This window comes from Hydra vulgaris, chromosome 09, assembly GCF_038396675.1.
Source record: "Hydra vulgaris chromosome 09, alternate assembly HydraT2T_AEP".
In the NCBI taxonomy this organism is placed as follows: domain Eukaryota; kingdom Metazoa; phylum Cnidaria; class Hydrozoa; order Anthoathecata; family Hydridae; genus Hydra; species Hydra vulgaris.
In genome coordinates, this window is record NC_088928.1 from 13442501 (window position 1) to 13460000 (window position 17500).

The 17500-nt window shown below is 25.6% G+C and overlaps 1 protein-coding gene and 3 long non-coding RNA genes across 9 annotated transcripts in view; 3 read left to right on the forward strand and 1 right to left on the reverse strand.

Annotated features, from left to right (window-relative positions):
- Positions 1–1585, forward strand: part of LOC136084575 (uncharacterized) — an 18832-nt gene extending 17247 nt beyond the window's left edge. Inside the window, exon 5 of one of the 2 annotated variants that reach the window (XR_010640648.1) lies at positions 1403–1585. This is a non-coding gene — a long non-coding RNA (uncharacterized LOC136084575). Of the gene's footprint in view, positions 1–718; positions 1181–1402 lie in introns of those variants that run through there. The other variant, XR_010640649.1, reaches the window with a different exon arrangement.
- A 5657-nt stretch (positions 1586–7242) lies between these two features.
- On the forward strand, positions 7243–9875 carry LOC136084576 (uncharacterized). Its single transcript, XR_010640650.1, has 3 exons — positions 7243–7890; positions 8088–8184; positions 9690–9875. It is a non-coding gene; the product is annotated as an uncharacterized LOC136084576 (long non-coding RNA).
- Positions 9876–11021: 1146 nt separating this feature from the next.
- On the forward strand, positions 11022–13579 carry LOC136084578 (uncharacterized). Its single transcript, XR_010640651.1, has 3 exons — positions 11022–11691; positions 11891–11987; positions 13384–13579. It is a non-coding gene; the product is annotated as an uncharacterized LOC136084578 (long non-coding RNA).
- Positions 13580–13892: 313 nt separating this feature from the next.
- Positions 13893–17500, reverse strand: part of LOC136084577 (uncharacterized) — a 9592-nt gene continuing 5984 nt past the window's right edge. For 3 of the 5 annotated variants that reach the window (XM_065804782.1, XM_065804780.1, XM_065804781.1), the window contains 5 exons: positions 15328–16457; positions 15080–15200; positions 14850–15008; positions 14387–14523; positions 13893–14226 (listed from right to left, as the gene is read on the reverse strand). In XM_065804782.1, coding sequence (XP_065660854.1) covers positions 14869–15008; positions 15080–15200; positions 15328–15369 — 303 coding nt within the window. In that variant the 5' untranslated portion in view covers positions 15370–16457 and the 3' untranslated portion in view covers positions 13893–14226; positions 14387–14523; positions 14850–14868. Of the gene's footprint in view, positions 14227–14386; positions 14543–14849; positions 15009–15079; positions 15201–15327; positions 16458–17500 lie in introns of all 5 variants that reach the window. The other 2 variants (XM_065804784.1, XM_065804783.1) reach the window with 2 other exon arrangements.

The window sequence follows — 17500 nt, forward strand, 5'->3', positions numbered from 1 at the left end:
GTTTCATACTTTATACACATCTTCCTAACACCACTTACTGATATTTGATATTTTTCATCACATTGCTTGTAGGTTAGGCCCTTTTTTTGATCAAAAGTGACTCAAGATCTGATGTCCAATGAATAATTTTGATGATAAACCATTATTATTATTTTAACTTTTTCTAAAAATAAATTCCAAAAAATATAGTTTAAAATGCTTATTGTTAATAACTTTAACAAAATATTTTTGATGTTAATACTTATAAGTAATTAGTTATTGACAAAGCATTATATTTCATAATAAAAATGTAGATGTTTCTTACTTTTGTCACATTTATTTTAGACAGAAAAACTCTAAGTTAGCAAAGTTCATTTAATAGAGTTACTTTTGCATTGAGTTAAAAAGAGTTATAAATGTTTTTTTTTTCTCTCTGGAATCAAGTTAAAAAAAAAACTTAAAACTTTTGCAGTTGTATAGATTCTGACATAAATAATACTGTATATATATATATATATATATATATATATATATATATATATATATATATATATATATATATATATATATATATATATATATATATATATATTATATAATTTTGTATATATATATATATATATACAAAATTATATAATTTTGTATATATATATATATACAAAATTATATAATTTTGTATATATATATATATACAAAATTATATAATTTTGTATATATATATGGATGCTTGTATGAGTAGTAGCGAAGGTCTTCATTGAGTGCAAGCTTCATAGTAGAGGATGCAACATTCATTTCACGTGACAAAGCCCGAATTCCAATGCCAGGGTTCTTCAACACCTGTTCCTGCAGACTTGCGAGGAATTCTGCTGTATGAATGCAATCAGATTGTCTGCTAGGGATCTTTCTTATTACTACATCCTCATAGTCACCATTGCAAGTCTCTAGTTCATACCTGATTGTTTTTACTGTGTTCAGGGAGCATTGGGCAGCAGTCATAATATCCTTATTTTGATGGCCGGCACAAATCATCATGATGCAAGTTATTCTCTTCCATGATTCAGGTGGGTTCCAGTCATCCATCCTTTCTGAGATCTTGTATATGAATGAAGAAGGGTTCAAACTTTTAAATGACCTGTATTGTGTATTAATACCTCTAATCTACAAAAAAAATATAATCAATTATAAATATGTCAAATTTATCCCGAACATATATATATATATATGTATATATATATATATATATACATACATATATATATATATACATATATATATATATATATATATATATATATATATATATATATATATATATATATATTTACTTTTTAAATTTAATAATAATTATACTTATTTAATAACATTTTTTTTTTTGCATTTGCGTTCAGACTACTAATGGTACAAGTTTTGTTTTTTGATTTAGAATCTGTATCTCAATGATATCCTGGCCTATCGATACGATATCCTGTTAATTGTATTTTTTATATATTGCATAAATATATATGCAAACACTCACACACATAAATTTTAAAGAAAATATTTATATTTTTATATATATATCTATAAATTGTATATGTTAAGCTTTTTTATATTTATCATTGTATATTACTGTTTGTATTAAAAATTTATATTGGAAATATTGCGAGGGCAGAGTTCAACTTACAATTTAGTTTTATTTGCCAATTCAATATATATTATAGCCACGTTTAATTACGTTTAATAATATTTTGCGATATTTTATACAGCGCATTTAAGCGTTGATTCAACGTTTTATTTCAACCTCCACTCGACGTCTTTGAGTCACGTTAAATTGACGTTTTACTATCAACGTTACAATTCCTTGCAAAATAGACTGCTTTAACAGCGTTTATGCAACGCTTTTTAGGTAACGTTTTCTCAACGCTTAGTTGCGACGTTTATTCAACGCTTTTTATGTAACGCTTTTTCAACGTTTAGTTGCAACGCTTTTGTAACGTCATTTAGTAACGTTTTTTCAACGTTACGCAATAACGTTTAATCAACGTCTATTAAACAACGTTACATATCTTTGCAAAATCGATTACTTTGTCAACGTTTCCGCAACATCTTTTGCGACCGGTTTTCAACGTTGATTCAACGTTGTCATGTTTGCTGGGTAGTTAATGAGACAATATTTTTCAATGTGTCACTTCCTCAACGTTGTCAAAACAACGTTTAATTAACGTTTGCAAAATAACACTTTTTCAACGTTTTTTAACTACCACATTTTCAACGTTGGTATATGTAACGTTGAATAAGCGTTGCTTCATAAATAGCTTAAATACGTTGAAAAAGCAGCTAATGTCTAACGTTGATAAACCTTCAACTTTGTGACGTTTTTACAGTGATTATTTGCGTACTTTTATTCAACGTCGAATAAACGCGGTTTTTTTGAGAAGATAATATAAGTTGATATTTATACGCTTATTCAACGTTGAAAATGTGACGTTTAAAAAGCGGTTTATTTTTAACGTTGATGAAGCATTGATTTTGAATAGTCTTTAAAATGGCTTTTTGCGTAAGTTGATTCCATGTTGAATAAACGTCTTTTTTTTGAGAAGCTAAATTACGTTACAATTTCAACGCTTATTCAACGTTTAAATTTACCGCGATTTAGTATACAATAACAAACATTGATTCAACGTTGAAAGCGCGTTGTTTTTGTGACTGTAACGCTTTTTCTACGCTGCGACCGGTTTTCAACGTTGATTCAACGCTGACATGTTTGCTGGGAGAGTGATAGAGTGCAGAAAGTTTAAAAGAAGCACATGTCCATCTCACCATTATAAAATCTAGAATAGCTAAAGCTATTAATTTAAACTTTTTTTCTGAATAAAAAACACAAATAGAACAGCTTTAAAATGCGCTAAAAAAGCTTAAACAAAGCTACCATTTTTATTTTTTTCCCAACAAATAGACCCAGGCCTCTGACGTGAACTTGGCTAATTCCGTGTTTATTTGTCCAAACGTTGACAAAATAAAAAACATAAAGTTTTAAGTATAAATTAACGAAAGAGTTTTTAAATTTATACTTTCACATTGATTATATAAAATGTTTAGGGAGACAAATGACAGAAGTTTGCTTTATCAACTTGATACTTTTTATCGGTAATATGAAATTAAATATTTAGAAACTAAGTACGTTTGTATACTAGACACAGAGCAGGCGTAAGATGGTAAGCAAAAACTACCATAAGAATATTTACTGATCGAAAATTATATTTACTAAATATAATTTTAAATAATTCCTGAGATTTTCCAACTAACTCTATATTTGCCGAATAATTAAACTAAATATGGATAATAAGTATTAAGTGTCATAAACACTACCCAGTGGGCACGGTACGTTTTCAAAACGTTTTTTAGACGTTTTTATAAGGTTTAAACCTAATAAAAACGTCCAAAGAACGTTTTAAAAACGTACTGTGCCCACTGGGTACCACCCCTTCTCGCTAACTCTAATATTTTATGTCTCTAATATGAAATTGAAAGTTTAGGGGCAATGTATAATATTCCATTTTTATAGGCGTTGCTTATTTGTGCATGTCTTTTCTATGTTGCTATATTCAGCCTTTGAAATATAGTTGTTAACCGCATGGTTTCTAATATTTCAGGAAAAAGTTCTTTCAAATAGTTATAAACAGTTAGTTTAATATAAGTAATTATTCTTATTCGTGCTGAATATATAAAAGCATCAAAGTAACTTTTGCAAATACTACTTCTGAAATTTAGATTATTTTAAGTTGCTATTTCAAATGTAGCTCATCCAAAACAACCAAAGATAGCACTTTCGGAAGTAGCACTTGCAAAACTAGCGCTTTCAATAACTATGTTTTGAAGTCTGTGAATGAAACTGTAGTGACAACAAAATAGTCCTCAAACACCTAAATACAATGCCCTCGGGTGTGAAAATTTCATGGTATTTTATAGCACTTTATCTTGTTTTAGCTGACTTACCTTAGTTGGAATAAAAATATAGTCGGTAAAATATTACTTAAACAAAAAAGTTAATTAACTAGCTAAAGTTACACTAAAAGAAACAACAGACTAATTTTTGTTAGACTAAAAATTTAGTTAACTAATTTTAGTCATGCTAAAAATTTAGTTTACTAATTTTAGTCATGCTAAAAATTTAGTTAACTAATCTTAGCCATGCTAAAAATTTAGTTAACTAATTTTAGTCATGCTAAAAATTTAGTTATCTAATTTTAGTCATGCTAAAAATTTAGTTAAAAGTAGTTTAAGTTAAGCTAAAAAAATTAGTTCATTAAATTTAGTTACACTAAAAAGTCAGTCGACTTATTTTAGTTAGACTAAAAAGTTAGTTGACGCATTTTATGTTGTACATAGTAAAAATATATAAATAGATTTTTTTTTAATATTTGTTATAGCTTATTTTAACTTTATTTTTATAATTATTATTTAGATTCATTTAATTCATAAATATCTTAATACAAAACAAACTTTTCTTTATTGAAAGTTCAAATTTAATGTTGAATTTTACAATGCTTACCTTTCAGAAAATGCAAAGTTGTTTTTACGAAAAAAATTCAAGCTTATTTGCAATCATGAGAATTTAAAGTTTTTTCCGTTAAAAATATTTATAGATAAAAAAGAAACTACGCTACGTAAGACAATTTTAATGCACGCGTGGATTGGTCCATTTAACTGGATCTTCGGGTTTGTGGTTGCATAATAATAATAACTATTTTCATGACGGCATAAGGAAAACAGCTCTTCGGCATTTTTCTATAATTACGTGTCGGTCTTTTATGCACACAAAGTAAGCATTTTTTGTTGTTGGGTGTTGCGTGTTTTTGGGAGGAGCAATTTTTAGGAATGATCATGTTAACATAGGCGTTTCTTTAAATTCTTATTTTGTTTCCCATAAATGTTTTAAGAGCGTGATTTCATTTGCCAGGTTAAATGATTGTTTATGATTTGATGAATCTCTTTTTCCAGACTCACTTTGAAAAACCAATGAATGGTTTATTGGGTGTTTTGGGGAAGATGTTGTACATTTGTAAATTATATTTGTAATTCCAATATTTTAATTCAACGGGCAGATTTCGCATGATTTGCAATTGTAAATCTTTTTTATTTTTTCAGTCGACAAAACTATTATAGTAACATTATAATTATATAAATATTATAATTATAGAATCATGATTAACAATAGATTCAAGTAAACCTTTAAAGTTTTTGTGCATTATAACTGTCGAAGTTTCAATGCAATTTTTTTCGTAATAACCACAAATGTTTTGGGGCGTGTGTTTCCCCACTATCTCACCGACTGTCATATCTATGTAACTATTATATTTAACTATATTATATACTTAATATGTATAACTAATTATATATAATTATCAGTTCTATAACTAATATATATACCTAAGGTAATTATTTATTTTATTATTTGTCTAATCTGGTAAAATCTGAATCCCGTTGGGTGACTTTAGTTCAAAAACATCTTTTGATTTTATAATCAGAATACATCTGTTAATTTTCTTTGTAATTTCCCGACAAGAAATTTTAATGTGGGCCATATATGACAATTACATGTTAACCATATATTTACCACTCTCATTTATGGGATGGCGTTGGTGCGGCCCATATGTGGCTATAATGTTTATACCATTAAAACCACACTAAATAAGAGCGAACGCCACACTTCATTTGTGCGTGAGTTTCATGTGACCCACGTGTGGGAAGCATATGTTAGCCATATATGTACCACTCCTCTTTGTAGGATGGCGATGGTGCGGCCCAAATTTGATTATAATACTTTTATCGCTCACAACCACACTAAAAAAGAACGAAAGCCACACGATACTTTTACAGGAAAATTTAACGTGGACACGGTGTGAAAAAAAACCTTTATAAAAAAGTCATTATGGTGACATATGGATAATAAACTTTCATTAAAACTATATTCACAAACACATAAGAACATATCATTAAATTTATTCGTTCCCCAGTCGGCATATCTAGTATTGTAAATACTCGGAGTATTGATCACGTATAACATACCGCCATTGATACCAGAAAAATACGCATTTAGTTTTAAGTTTCGAATTCGAGTTCAATACCACTTATTTATCAAAAATACGTATTAATAATATTTGATCAAAATCGGATATGATATTGAACCCGATTTTGATCAAATATTAATAAATAAGGGAAAAACGAGATTATTTGCTTTTAAAGCGCATGCTTAAACTGATATAGCGAATATAAAATTTAAACTAAAAAGGTTTCTTGAGAAATTTAGTAAATTATCTCCAGTACAGTTTTACTTACAATACTTTTTTTGCACTAAAAGAGTTACTAAAACTTTATCATAAAAATATTTATTACTACTTTTAAATTTATTAATTTAGTTTTATGAGGTCCTAAATTAATATAATTCAAATATACGTTAAATCCTATCATTTCATACCTTGCTTATTTTATTCCGTTGATTACTATTTTATTGACATTTCTGTTATGCTATTACCTTTTTTTGTTCTGTTTTAGAAAATTTAGAAAAGTAAGTTAAATTTTTGAGCCAGCACTGACATTTTAATTGTTGCTAAGCGTTAAATTTTGTTATTAGGATTGCAGTTCTTTTATCTGTTTTTTGTTCTTTATTCAATAAGTATTTGATTTAAATTAAATATGATTATAATTTGATATTTTATTACGAGATATATGTCTATATATATGTATATATATATATATATATATATATATATATATATATATATATATATATATATATATATATATATATATATATATATATATATATATATATATATATATGTATGTATATATATATATATATATATATATATATATATATATATATATATATATATATATAATATATATATATATATAATATATATATATATGAATCGTTTTAGATTTTTTCATGTTATTTTTAAATTTTTTGTTCACGCAATTCAAGCTATATATGTTTATAGTTTGCATATATGTTTATATTATGTTCAAAATTAAAATGTTTTTGATAAATATATGTATGTGGTAATATGTGTTATATAATTGTTTTATAAATGCATTTTTAAAATAGTGTAAAATGTATCTATTGTGTATATAAATATTATAAGAAGTGTTTATATATGTTATATAAATTTAAATAAATATATTGTGTTTTATAGTTAGTATATATGTTTATATTATGTTGTTTCCATGACACAGAAACAACATAATATAAACATATATACTAACTATAAAACACAATATATTTATTTAAATTTATATAACATATATAAACACTTCTTATAATATTTATGGACCATGTTTTCAAAGTGTGTGACTTGGCAAACGTGTTGAGCAAGATTTTGCATGAAGTTGTTATTTATGTTACTAATGTTACATTTGGCTTACCTTTATGTTGGTGTCTATTGTTAAAAATTATAAGTGGTTTTATTATTGAAACTCACTGCTTTTAATCGTTCAGTAAAAGCCACTCAAAAAAAATCATTTTGCCATATATACATTTTGTTTATATCTTAATTTAAATTTTTAGAACCATGACGTACCAACATGAATTGTTTTCAAAAAGCTAACATGAAATAACAATATTTAACAACTACTACTCTCTTGTCATGACATCTTATCTTTATCTGATATATTGATTTGTGATTCATATATGATGTTTTTCTTTGTATTTACTTATCCGTTACATTTTTTCATTTCAGATTTATCATATGATGGACTTATGCAATATAAAAGAACGAATATATATAAATTTTTATGAATTTTTTAAAAACATCTGCTAATAATTAGTCCAGTGAACGTTCAAACTTCAATGTTGCATATGTCATCTTTAAGTAGTTTCTTGGCTTTTCTAAATGTGTTTCTTATTCACATGGTTTTACAAGCAAGGTATGCAAGCAAATTTGAGCTAAAAAAATTTTTTAGCCTAAAAGGAGAGTTGGCATTATACTTTTAAATTTAATTTGTTTAAATATAGTAGTTTCAACAAATAAATGTTTGTTTGTTCTTTGTTTTTTTACTTATTTGTCTTCAGATTCTTAATAACTAGGCAACTTATCTAAGTAAGTTTTTTTTTTTCTTTTTAGTGCAATTGGAAAGAGCTAAAAGTTATTTTTTAGAGCAATTGAAAATAATTGAAGTGTTTTTTAGTTACTTCACACGGTATAAATGATACTGATTTGAGTAAGTTTACTATTTTGTTTTATTTTATATTGGATTTATTTGATATTTGGTATATGTTATATTAGATATATTAGATATATATTTTATGTATTTAACATGGAAAACTGACTGTAATTTGTTGACACAAAAGTTTATAAACATAAATCTGCCTATATTTCAGTATATTTTATATTTCTCTGTATCTTTATAAACATTCTTTCTTAGAAAAAATAACAGACTAGAAAAAATAAATAAATTCCTTTTAAAAGTAGTTGAAAAAAATGATGTATTTCCATATTTCATTGTGTAAAGTGTAATACCACTTTTTAAAGGTATGTGAATAGATATATAGGGGAACATGGGGCAAGATGACGACTGTTTCAAAAAACGCCTGTATCTTAGTCTGTCCCAAAAAATAAAACTTACCTTTAGCTGGTGATATAGCAATGTAATAAATCAAGTCAAACGAGGATAAAAAGTTTTTTTTTCAATGTCGGAAAAACTATTTTAATACTTAGATTTCGTCACAAAAATAATATTTAAAAAGAAACCATTGATCTAGTAAAATCTACTTCCCTTTCAGCTAAAATCAACTTTTATATTTAGTTTTGCTTAAGAGATAACTGTAGGTCGTCATCTTGCCCCATTCGTCATTTTACCCCATGTTCCCCTGTATATATATATATATATATATATATATATATATATATATATATATATATATATATATATATATATATATATATATATATATATATATATAATTAATTTAGAGTAAAATATACTGATTGACATTGCTTCATTTTTTTATACAAGGTTGTGCATTTATTATTTTTATGCATTAAGGTAAAAATAATTTTGTGCATTGTAGTCTAGATTCTTTTTTAATTAAAAATAATTGATGTAAATAAATGTTGTTTAATATTTTTGATAAACGACTGATGTATGTAAACATATAAAAAGATATGGATTTCAATAAATCTTAAGTTTAAATAAAGTCTTTGATTAGAAAAGATCACAATTTGTAAGATTCTTTTACGTTCATTTATTCAGTTGCAGCAATATAAGATTACTGGTAATATGTTTAATGATAATAGTTAAATTGAAATAGATAGTATTAGGCTCAACGAAGTTATAATGTAAATGCTTATAGGCAACTTAAAAATAGTAGTCAAATGAAAAAAATAGATCATTTCTAAGAAATATTTTACGATTTGGTTGCTATTTTATGGTATAATTGTTTAAATTGTTTAACTATAATTGTCCCTCGATTGTTCAAATATTGTAATAAATAAAATCTTTTCAGTCCAAGTATTTAAGTTAATAAAATATTTTATTAAGTTGTGGTGTTATTTGCCAGTGTTACTACATTGTGTTGTCTAGCCTTTTTATAATCTTTTTTAATTATTCTGTAGTCACGGAATATATATTTTCTGTTATTATTATCCTAATTCTACTAACAATACAATGCAAATAGTACTTTTGTAATTAAAAATTGTAATTTTTTTTTAAATTTCATTTTTTAGGTATTTTCAGGCTTTCCGTTTCTGGTACCTGTGTTGTGACAGATTTTAAAAAGAACTCAACTGATGTTAATGCGGTCTTCGTCGTTAACTATAAGCAATGACGTTACTGAAAGGGAGTCAAAGTTAAAATATTTATAGATAAATTTGTATTTAATTTTTTAGATAATATATCAAGTTATTAATGTGTTTTTATTGTTATTAACGATTTAATAACTCATAACGCGTATTATGGGTTGCTTACTGCTAGTCATTATCATTATGTTATGCCCAGTCGGCATATCTAGTATTGTAAATACTCGTAGTATTGATCACGTATAACATACCGCCATTGATACCAGAAAAATACGCATTTAGTTTTAAGTTTCGAATTCGAGTTCAATACCACTTATTTATCAAAAATACGTATTTATAATATTTGATCAAAATCGGATATGATATCGAACCCGATTTTGATCAAATATTGCCAAATAAAGGAAAAACGAAAATCTTTGCTTTTAAAGCGCATGCTTAAACTGATATAGCGAAAATAAAATTTAAATTAAAAAGGTTTCCTTTGAGAAATTTAGTAAATTATCTCCAGTACAGTTACAGTACTTTTTTGCACTAAAAGAGTTACTAAAACTTTATCATAAAAATATTTATTACTACTTTTAAATTTATTAATTTAGTTTTATGAAGTCCTAAATTAATATAATTCAAATATACGTTAAATCCTATCATTTCATACCTTACTTATTTTATTCCGTTGATTACTATTTTATTGACATTTCTGTTATACTATTACCTTTTTTTGTTCTGTTTTAGAAAATTTAGAAAAATAAGTTAAAATTTTGAGCCAACGCTGACATTTTATTTGTTGCTAAACGTTAAATTTTGTTATTAGGATTGCAGTTCTTTTATCTGTTTTTTGTTCTTTATTCAATAAGTATTTGATTTAAATTAAATATGATTATAATTTGATATTTTATTACGAGATATATGTCTTTATATATAAATATATATGAACCTTTTTAGATTTTTTCATGTTATTTTAAAATTTTTTGTTCACGCAATTCAAGTTATATATGTCTATAGTTTGCATATATGTTTATATTATGTTCAGAATTAAAAAGTTTTTGATAAATATATGTATGTGGTAATATGTGTTATATAATTGTTTTATAAATGTATTTTTAAAATAGTATAAAATGTATCTATTGTGTATATAAATATTATAAGAAGTGTTTATATATGTTATATAAGTTTAAATAAATATATTGTGTTTTATAGTTAGTATATATGTTTGTATTATGTTGTTTCCATGACATAAAAACATCATAATATAAACATATAAACTAACTATAAAACACAATATATTTATTTAAATTTATATAACATATATAAACACTTCTTATAATATTTATGGATCATGTTTTCAAAGTGTGTGACTTGGCAAACGTGTTGAGCAAGATTTTGCATAAAGTTGTTATTTATGTTACTAATGTTGTTACATTTGGCTTACCTTTATGTTGGTGTCTATTGTTAAAAATTATAAGTGGTTTTATTATTGAAAGTCACTGCTTTTAATCATTCACTAAAAGCCACTCAAGAAAAATCATTTTGCCACATATACATTTTGTTTATATCTTAATTTGAATTTTTAGAACCATGACGTACCAACATGAATTGTTTTCTAAAAGCTAACATGAAATAACAATATTTAACAACTACTACTCTCTTATCATGACATCTTATCTCTATCTGATATATTGATTTGCGATTCATATATGATGTTTTTCTTTGTATTTGCTTATCCATTACATTTTTTTATTTCAGATTTATCATATGATGTATTTATGCAATATAAAAGAACGAATATATGTAAATTTTTATGAATTTTTTAAAAACATCTGCTAATAATTAGTCCAGTCAACGTTCAAACTTCAATTTTGCATATGTCATCTTTAAGTAGTTTCTAGGCTTTTCTAAATGTGTTTCTTATTCACATGGTTTTACAAGCAAGGTATGCAAGCAAATTTGAGCTGAAAATTTTTTTTTAGCCTTTAAGGAGAATTGGCATTACACTTTTTTAAATTTAATTTGTTTAAATATAGTAGTTTCAACAAATAAATGTTTGTTTGTTCTTTGTTTTTTTACTTATTTGTTTTCAGATTCTTAAGAACTTGGCAACTTATGTAAGAAAGTTTTTTTTTTTTTTTTAGTGCAATTGGAAAGAGCTGAAAGTTATTTTTTAGAGCAATTGAAAAGAACTACAGTGTTTTTTTGTTACTTCACACAGTATAACTGATACTGATTTGAGTAAGTTTACTATTTTGTTTTATTTGATATTGGATTTATTTGATATTTGATATATGTTATATTAGATATATATTTTATGTATTTAACATGGAAAACTGACTGTAATTTGTTGACACAAAAGTTTATAAACATAAATCTGCCTATATTTCAGTTTATTTTATATTTCTCTGTATCTTTATAAATATTCTTTCTTAGAAAAAATAACAGACTAGAAAAAAATAAATTCTTTTTGAAAGTAGTTGAAAAAAATGATGATGTATTTCCATATTTCATTGTGTAAAGTGTAATACCACTTTTTAAAGGTATGTGAATAGATATATAGGGGAACATGGGGCAAGATGACGACTGTTTCGAAAAATGCCTTTATCTTAGTCTGTCCCAAAAAATAAAACTTACCTTTAGCTGGTGATGTAGCGATGTAATAAATCAAGTCAAACGAGGATAAAAAGTTTTTTTTTCAATGTCGGAAAAACTTTTTTAATACTTAGCTTTCTTCACAAAAATAATATTTAAAAAAAAACCATTGATAAATCTAGTAAAATTAATCTACTTCCCTTTCAGCTAAAGTCAACTGTTATATTTAGTTTTGCTTAAGAGATAACTGTTGGTCGTCATTTTGCCCCACTCGTCATTTTACCCCATGTTCCCCTATATATATATATATATATATATATATATATATATATATATATATATATATATATATATATATATATATATATATATATATATATATATATATATATATATATATATATATATAATTAATTTAGAGTAAAATATACTGATTGACATTGCTTCATTTTTTCATACAAGATTGTGCATTTATTATTTTTATGCATTAAGGTAAAAATAATTTTGTGCATTGTAGTCTAGATTCTTTTTTAATTAAAAATAATTGATGTAAATAAATGTTGATCACAATTTGTAAAATTCTTTTACGTTCATTTATTCAGTTGCAGCGATAGTAAGATTACTGGATATGTTTAATGATAATAGTTAAATTGAAATAGATAGTATTAGGCTCAATGAAGTTGTTAATGTAAATGCTTATAGGCAACTTGAAAATAGTAGTCAAATGAAAAAAATAGATCATTTCTAAGAAATATTTTACGATTTGCTTGCTATTTTATGGTATAATTGTTTAAATTGTTTAACTATAATTGTCCCTCGATTGTTCAAATATTGTAATAAATAAAATCTTTTCAGTCCAAGTATTTAAGTTGTGGTGTTATTTGCCAGTGTGTTGTCTAGCCTTTTTATAATCTTTTTTAATTATTCTGTAGTCACGGAATATATATTTTCTGTTATTATTATCCTAATTCTACTAACAATAAAATGCAAATAGTACTTTTGTAATTAAAAATTGTAATTTTTTTTTAATTTAATTTTTTAGGTATTTGCAGGCTTTACTTGACTCTCCGTTTCTGGTACCTGTGTTGTGACAGATTTTAAAAAGAACTCAACTGATGTTGATGCGGTCTTCGTCGTTAACTATAAGCAATGACGTTGCTGATAGGGAGTCAAAGTTAAAATATTTATAGATAAATTTGTATTTAATTTTTTAGATAATATATCAAGTTATTAATGTGTTTTTATTGTTATTAATGATTTAATAACTCATAACCCGTATTACGGGTTTCTTATTGCTAGTCATTTTCATTATGTTATGAATTCATATTAGTTAATAAAATTGTATTGAATATTCTCTGATTATCGTGTTTTATACGTGTTTAAATGCGAGTTTGATACTCAGTAGGCGTCGTATTGTATACCTGTCTTTATACGCATCTGATGTCTATTTTTAATGCGCGTTTGACACGATAAAATGGCTAACAAATATTCGTAAATAATGCGTATTCTGGAAAGTTTTAAATGCGCATGTAATACCAGGAAAATATCGTATTAAATATTCTCTGGTTATCGTATTTTATACGTGTTTACAAGAGTTTCAAATGCGAGTTTGATACTCAGTAGGCGTCGTATTGTATACCTGTCTTTATACGCATCTAATGCGTATTTCTAATGCGTATTCGACACGATAAAATGGCTAACATACATACCACATCGATACGTATTTAAACGAGTTTCTAATGCGCATTTACAACTAAATTTGCCGACTGGGTCTTATCTCGATGCATACGTCTTTCACCACGATCTGCTGAGTTATGCAGTGAAGCGGTGATGGCTTCGTTAACATCTGTGTCTGTAGCAGTTTTGCAATGCCTTTGAACAGCAACTAAAAATAGTTTATTTTTATTTATTATTTAGTTTATACAAAGAAAAAGTTCATTTATTAAAGGATAGTGTAAATTTTATTAATAATAATAATGTATGAACTTTGAAAAATGATGCACTCTAATGTAATAGCTACTATACTTGAAATAAACTTTACAAACCCCTCAATAGAATATTTGCTTGACCGTTTCCCAGAGCGACAACAATTCATCTGTAATTCATCAGTTATGAAGACATTCAAAATGTTTCATACTATGTCCGATATATATTTTCCACCTGCTGTTGCTAGCCAGTTAATCTAAATACAGAAAACTCAACTATTTATAATAGTTGAGTTACATTTAAACTATATTATAAATCAAAAGTAATTAAACAATACTAAAAACACAAAACTATATAAATACATACATATATACATACAAATATATAATTACTAATAAATATGATGATATAGTTTATTAGTAACTATTTATATAATAAATATTATATAATATTTATAATTTAGTTTTTTTAAAATTTTTCTATAAATTTTTAATTGATTTTCAATAAAAGAGAACAGAAGTTCTACCTAAAAGTTACAACAAAATTTAGTTAACATTTTCTTAATATTTGAGTAAAACTTACTAACAGTGAGGTCATTTCATCATCCTGACATTGCAACAACATCTAACTCTTCTACGTTACTCGCTTTCTTAAATAAACTTTCATCAGTATGACCAATTGGCATACGTTCTATCAGATGCTTTATTTCTTTTCTTGTAGAAGTTACAGATTTTATTAAATCTAATCAAATATTAATCATTCTGAGTATTAAAAAGAGAAATAAACTAATATACCTATTTAAACAGACTCACCTGTAAGTAGGTTTGCAATGGAGGTCAATCTGTATTTAATTGACTTTGTGATTGGTGTGAGGGTGTGAGTAGAATTTTTGGTGTGAGCAATGTGAGGGGGTGGCAAAAACTCCTGAGATGACTAACACAAAAACATAAGAAATTTTAGAAAATATAGTTTTCTAGTTTATTACATTTATACAAATATTTATAATTTGATTATCTTTAATTATAGTTATACTACTTAACAACAAACAAATAAAGCTTACTGAAGGTAAATTTTTTTCTTCGGGATCATTTAGTAATGACATAAAGCTTTCACTAGAATTTCCTTGGTGTTGTCTCAAAATGGTCTCCTTGGTGTTGTATCTCTCTCAAATCATTCTAGTTATTTTTAAAATTTCTATATCTAATATTAAAATTAACATATTTTAACTTAAATTATTTTTATCAAGAAACATGTTTAATACTTTAATATAAATAATGGGTTTCGCAAAGTTATAAGTATACGTTTTCAAAGTTATAATTGCATTTATAAAATTAATTTTAACCCTTAAATTTTAAATATCAATGAAAAAAAAGTACGGAAAACAATTACAGAAGAAACTAAAAATACGATTATTTCAATGAGTAATTGTAAAAAATATTCAATCAAGAAAATATCCAATGCTTGTAATTTAACTCGAAATGCTGTTAGTCGTGTTTTAAAAAAAATAGTGATAATACCCTTCACGTCATCTACAGTAAAAAGAAAAGAAAGTTATAAAACCAAAAATTCTATAAATACAAACATTGAACAGACATTATTTAATTTCGTGGTCTGTAACAATGCCGTAGTTCATAAAGAAATTCAAACGCAAATTTAATAACAACATGATAAAAACATGTCGATCTTGTTTGTTTCACGTAAATTAAAGAAATTAAATTTGACACGAAAAAGATTAGCAATCATTCCTCAAGAAAGAAACACCATGGAAAGAATAAATTAGATATCAATTTTTGCGAAGTTGCTAGAATTGTTAACTCAAATTTATTTTTTCAAGACGAAACCGGATTCAATAAACATACAGTGAGCTCATATAGCTATTCTCCAAAAGATACAAAAGCATACTTGAGATTTCGTGCAAATAAAGGACAGAATGTTAGCCTCATGTGCACAATTTCCAATTTCCATTCTTTGCAGTAAATCCAAATAAAATTCTTATAATAGATAATGCAAAATTTCATATAGCAGCTGCAGTATTTCAATTACTAAGAGAAAAAAATATTACTTACAAGTTTTAAACGCGTAAAGTAGTACCATACTCCCCTGAATTGAACCCAATCGAAGAGTTCTTTTCAATGTTAAAATCCAATTTCAAATCCATAAGAAATGCTAATCCCGACTGATGAAGAAACTCTAGAATATATTTTATCGCCTGATAATAATTATAGTCAACAGCGCTATGCCTTTTATATAAATATGAGAAGATGGTTGGAAAAGGCAATAAAAAGAAAAAAGCTTATTTAATTAAAATGTTTGAAATAATTTGTTTATTTTTTTTAATAATTTATATTTTTGCATACCTTTTTAAAAAATTATGATTAAATAATGTATACTACTTTTTAAAAATTATGGAAAGTATCTAATCTAGAAAAGTTATTGATATATAACACTATGCTAAATTAAGTAAAAATGTAAAGAATTTTCACTAATTAATCGCTTTTTTTTTTTAAAAAAAAAAAAATTATTGATTGCTATGCTGTAATTTAATTTAATATTTTGCGCAATACTTTATATTTTTTAAAGCTAAAAAAAACAATTTCCAAAAAAATATGTTTCCTCTAAATTTCTCCGCATTTATCAACTGCAGGTAAATGTTTAACTGCATTTGATAAAATTCGTATTTTGTATCTTTCCAAATTGGGAAAGATACAAAATACGAAATATTTCTGTCTCTTGCGACGCATTCCTCTCAATGAAGTAATGCTACATTTTGAGCACTTGTTGTTTCCATTCAACCATTCCTTTGGAACGTATTCCACAGTATTTTCATTCAGGAAATGAACAATATAAAACATATTTTTACACTGTAAATTATATAAACAATAAAAACTGTTTATGCACATATAACTCTTGGAATGAGAAAGGTCAGCAAATATCATTTATACATATATATCAGGCGCGGAATCAGCTTTTTTTGATGTTTGAGCTAAATTCCTAACATGGAACAAACTCCGAAAATTTATGTTTATATTTTTGTCAAGCAAGAATGGTTTTCAAAAAATTGCGATGATGGAGTCTGGGAACGAAAAGCCCTAAAATTTTGGCCACAATTGCCCCAACAAAAGAGCAACAAGTTCGTAAATTATTTTTTGTACCATTATTAAATAAATTTATATTCATCGATAAATTCTAAACTTCATACAATAATCTTTTAGCGTTCAAAAATTATGACCTTA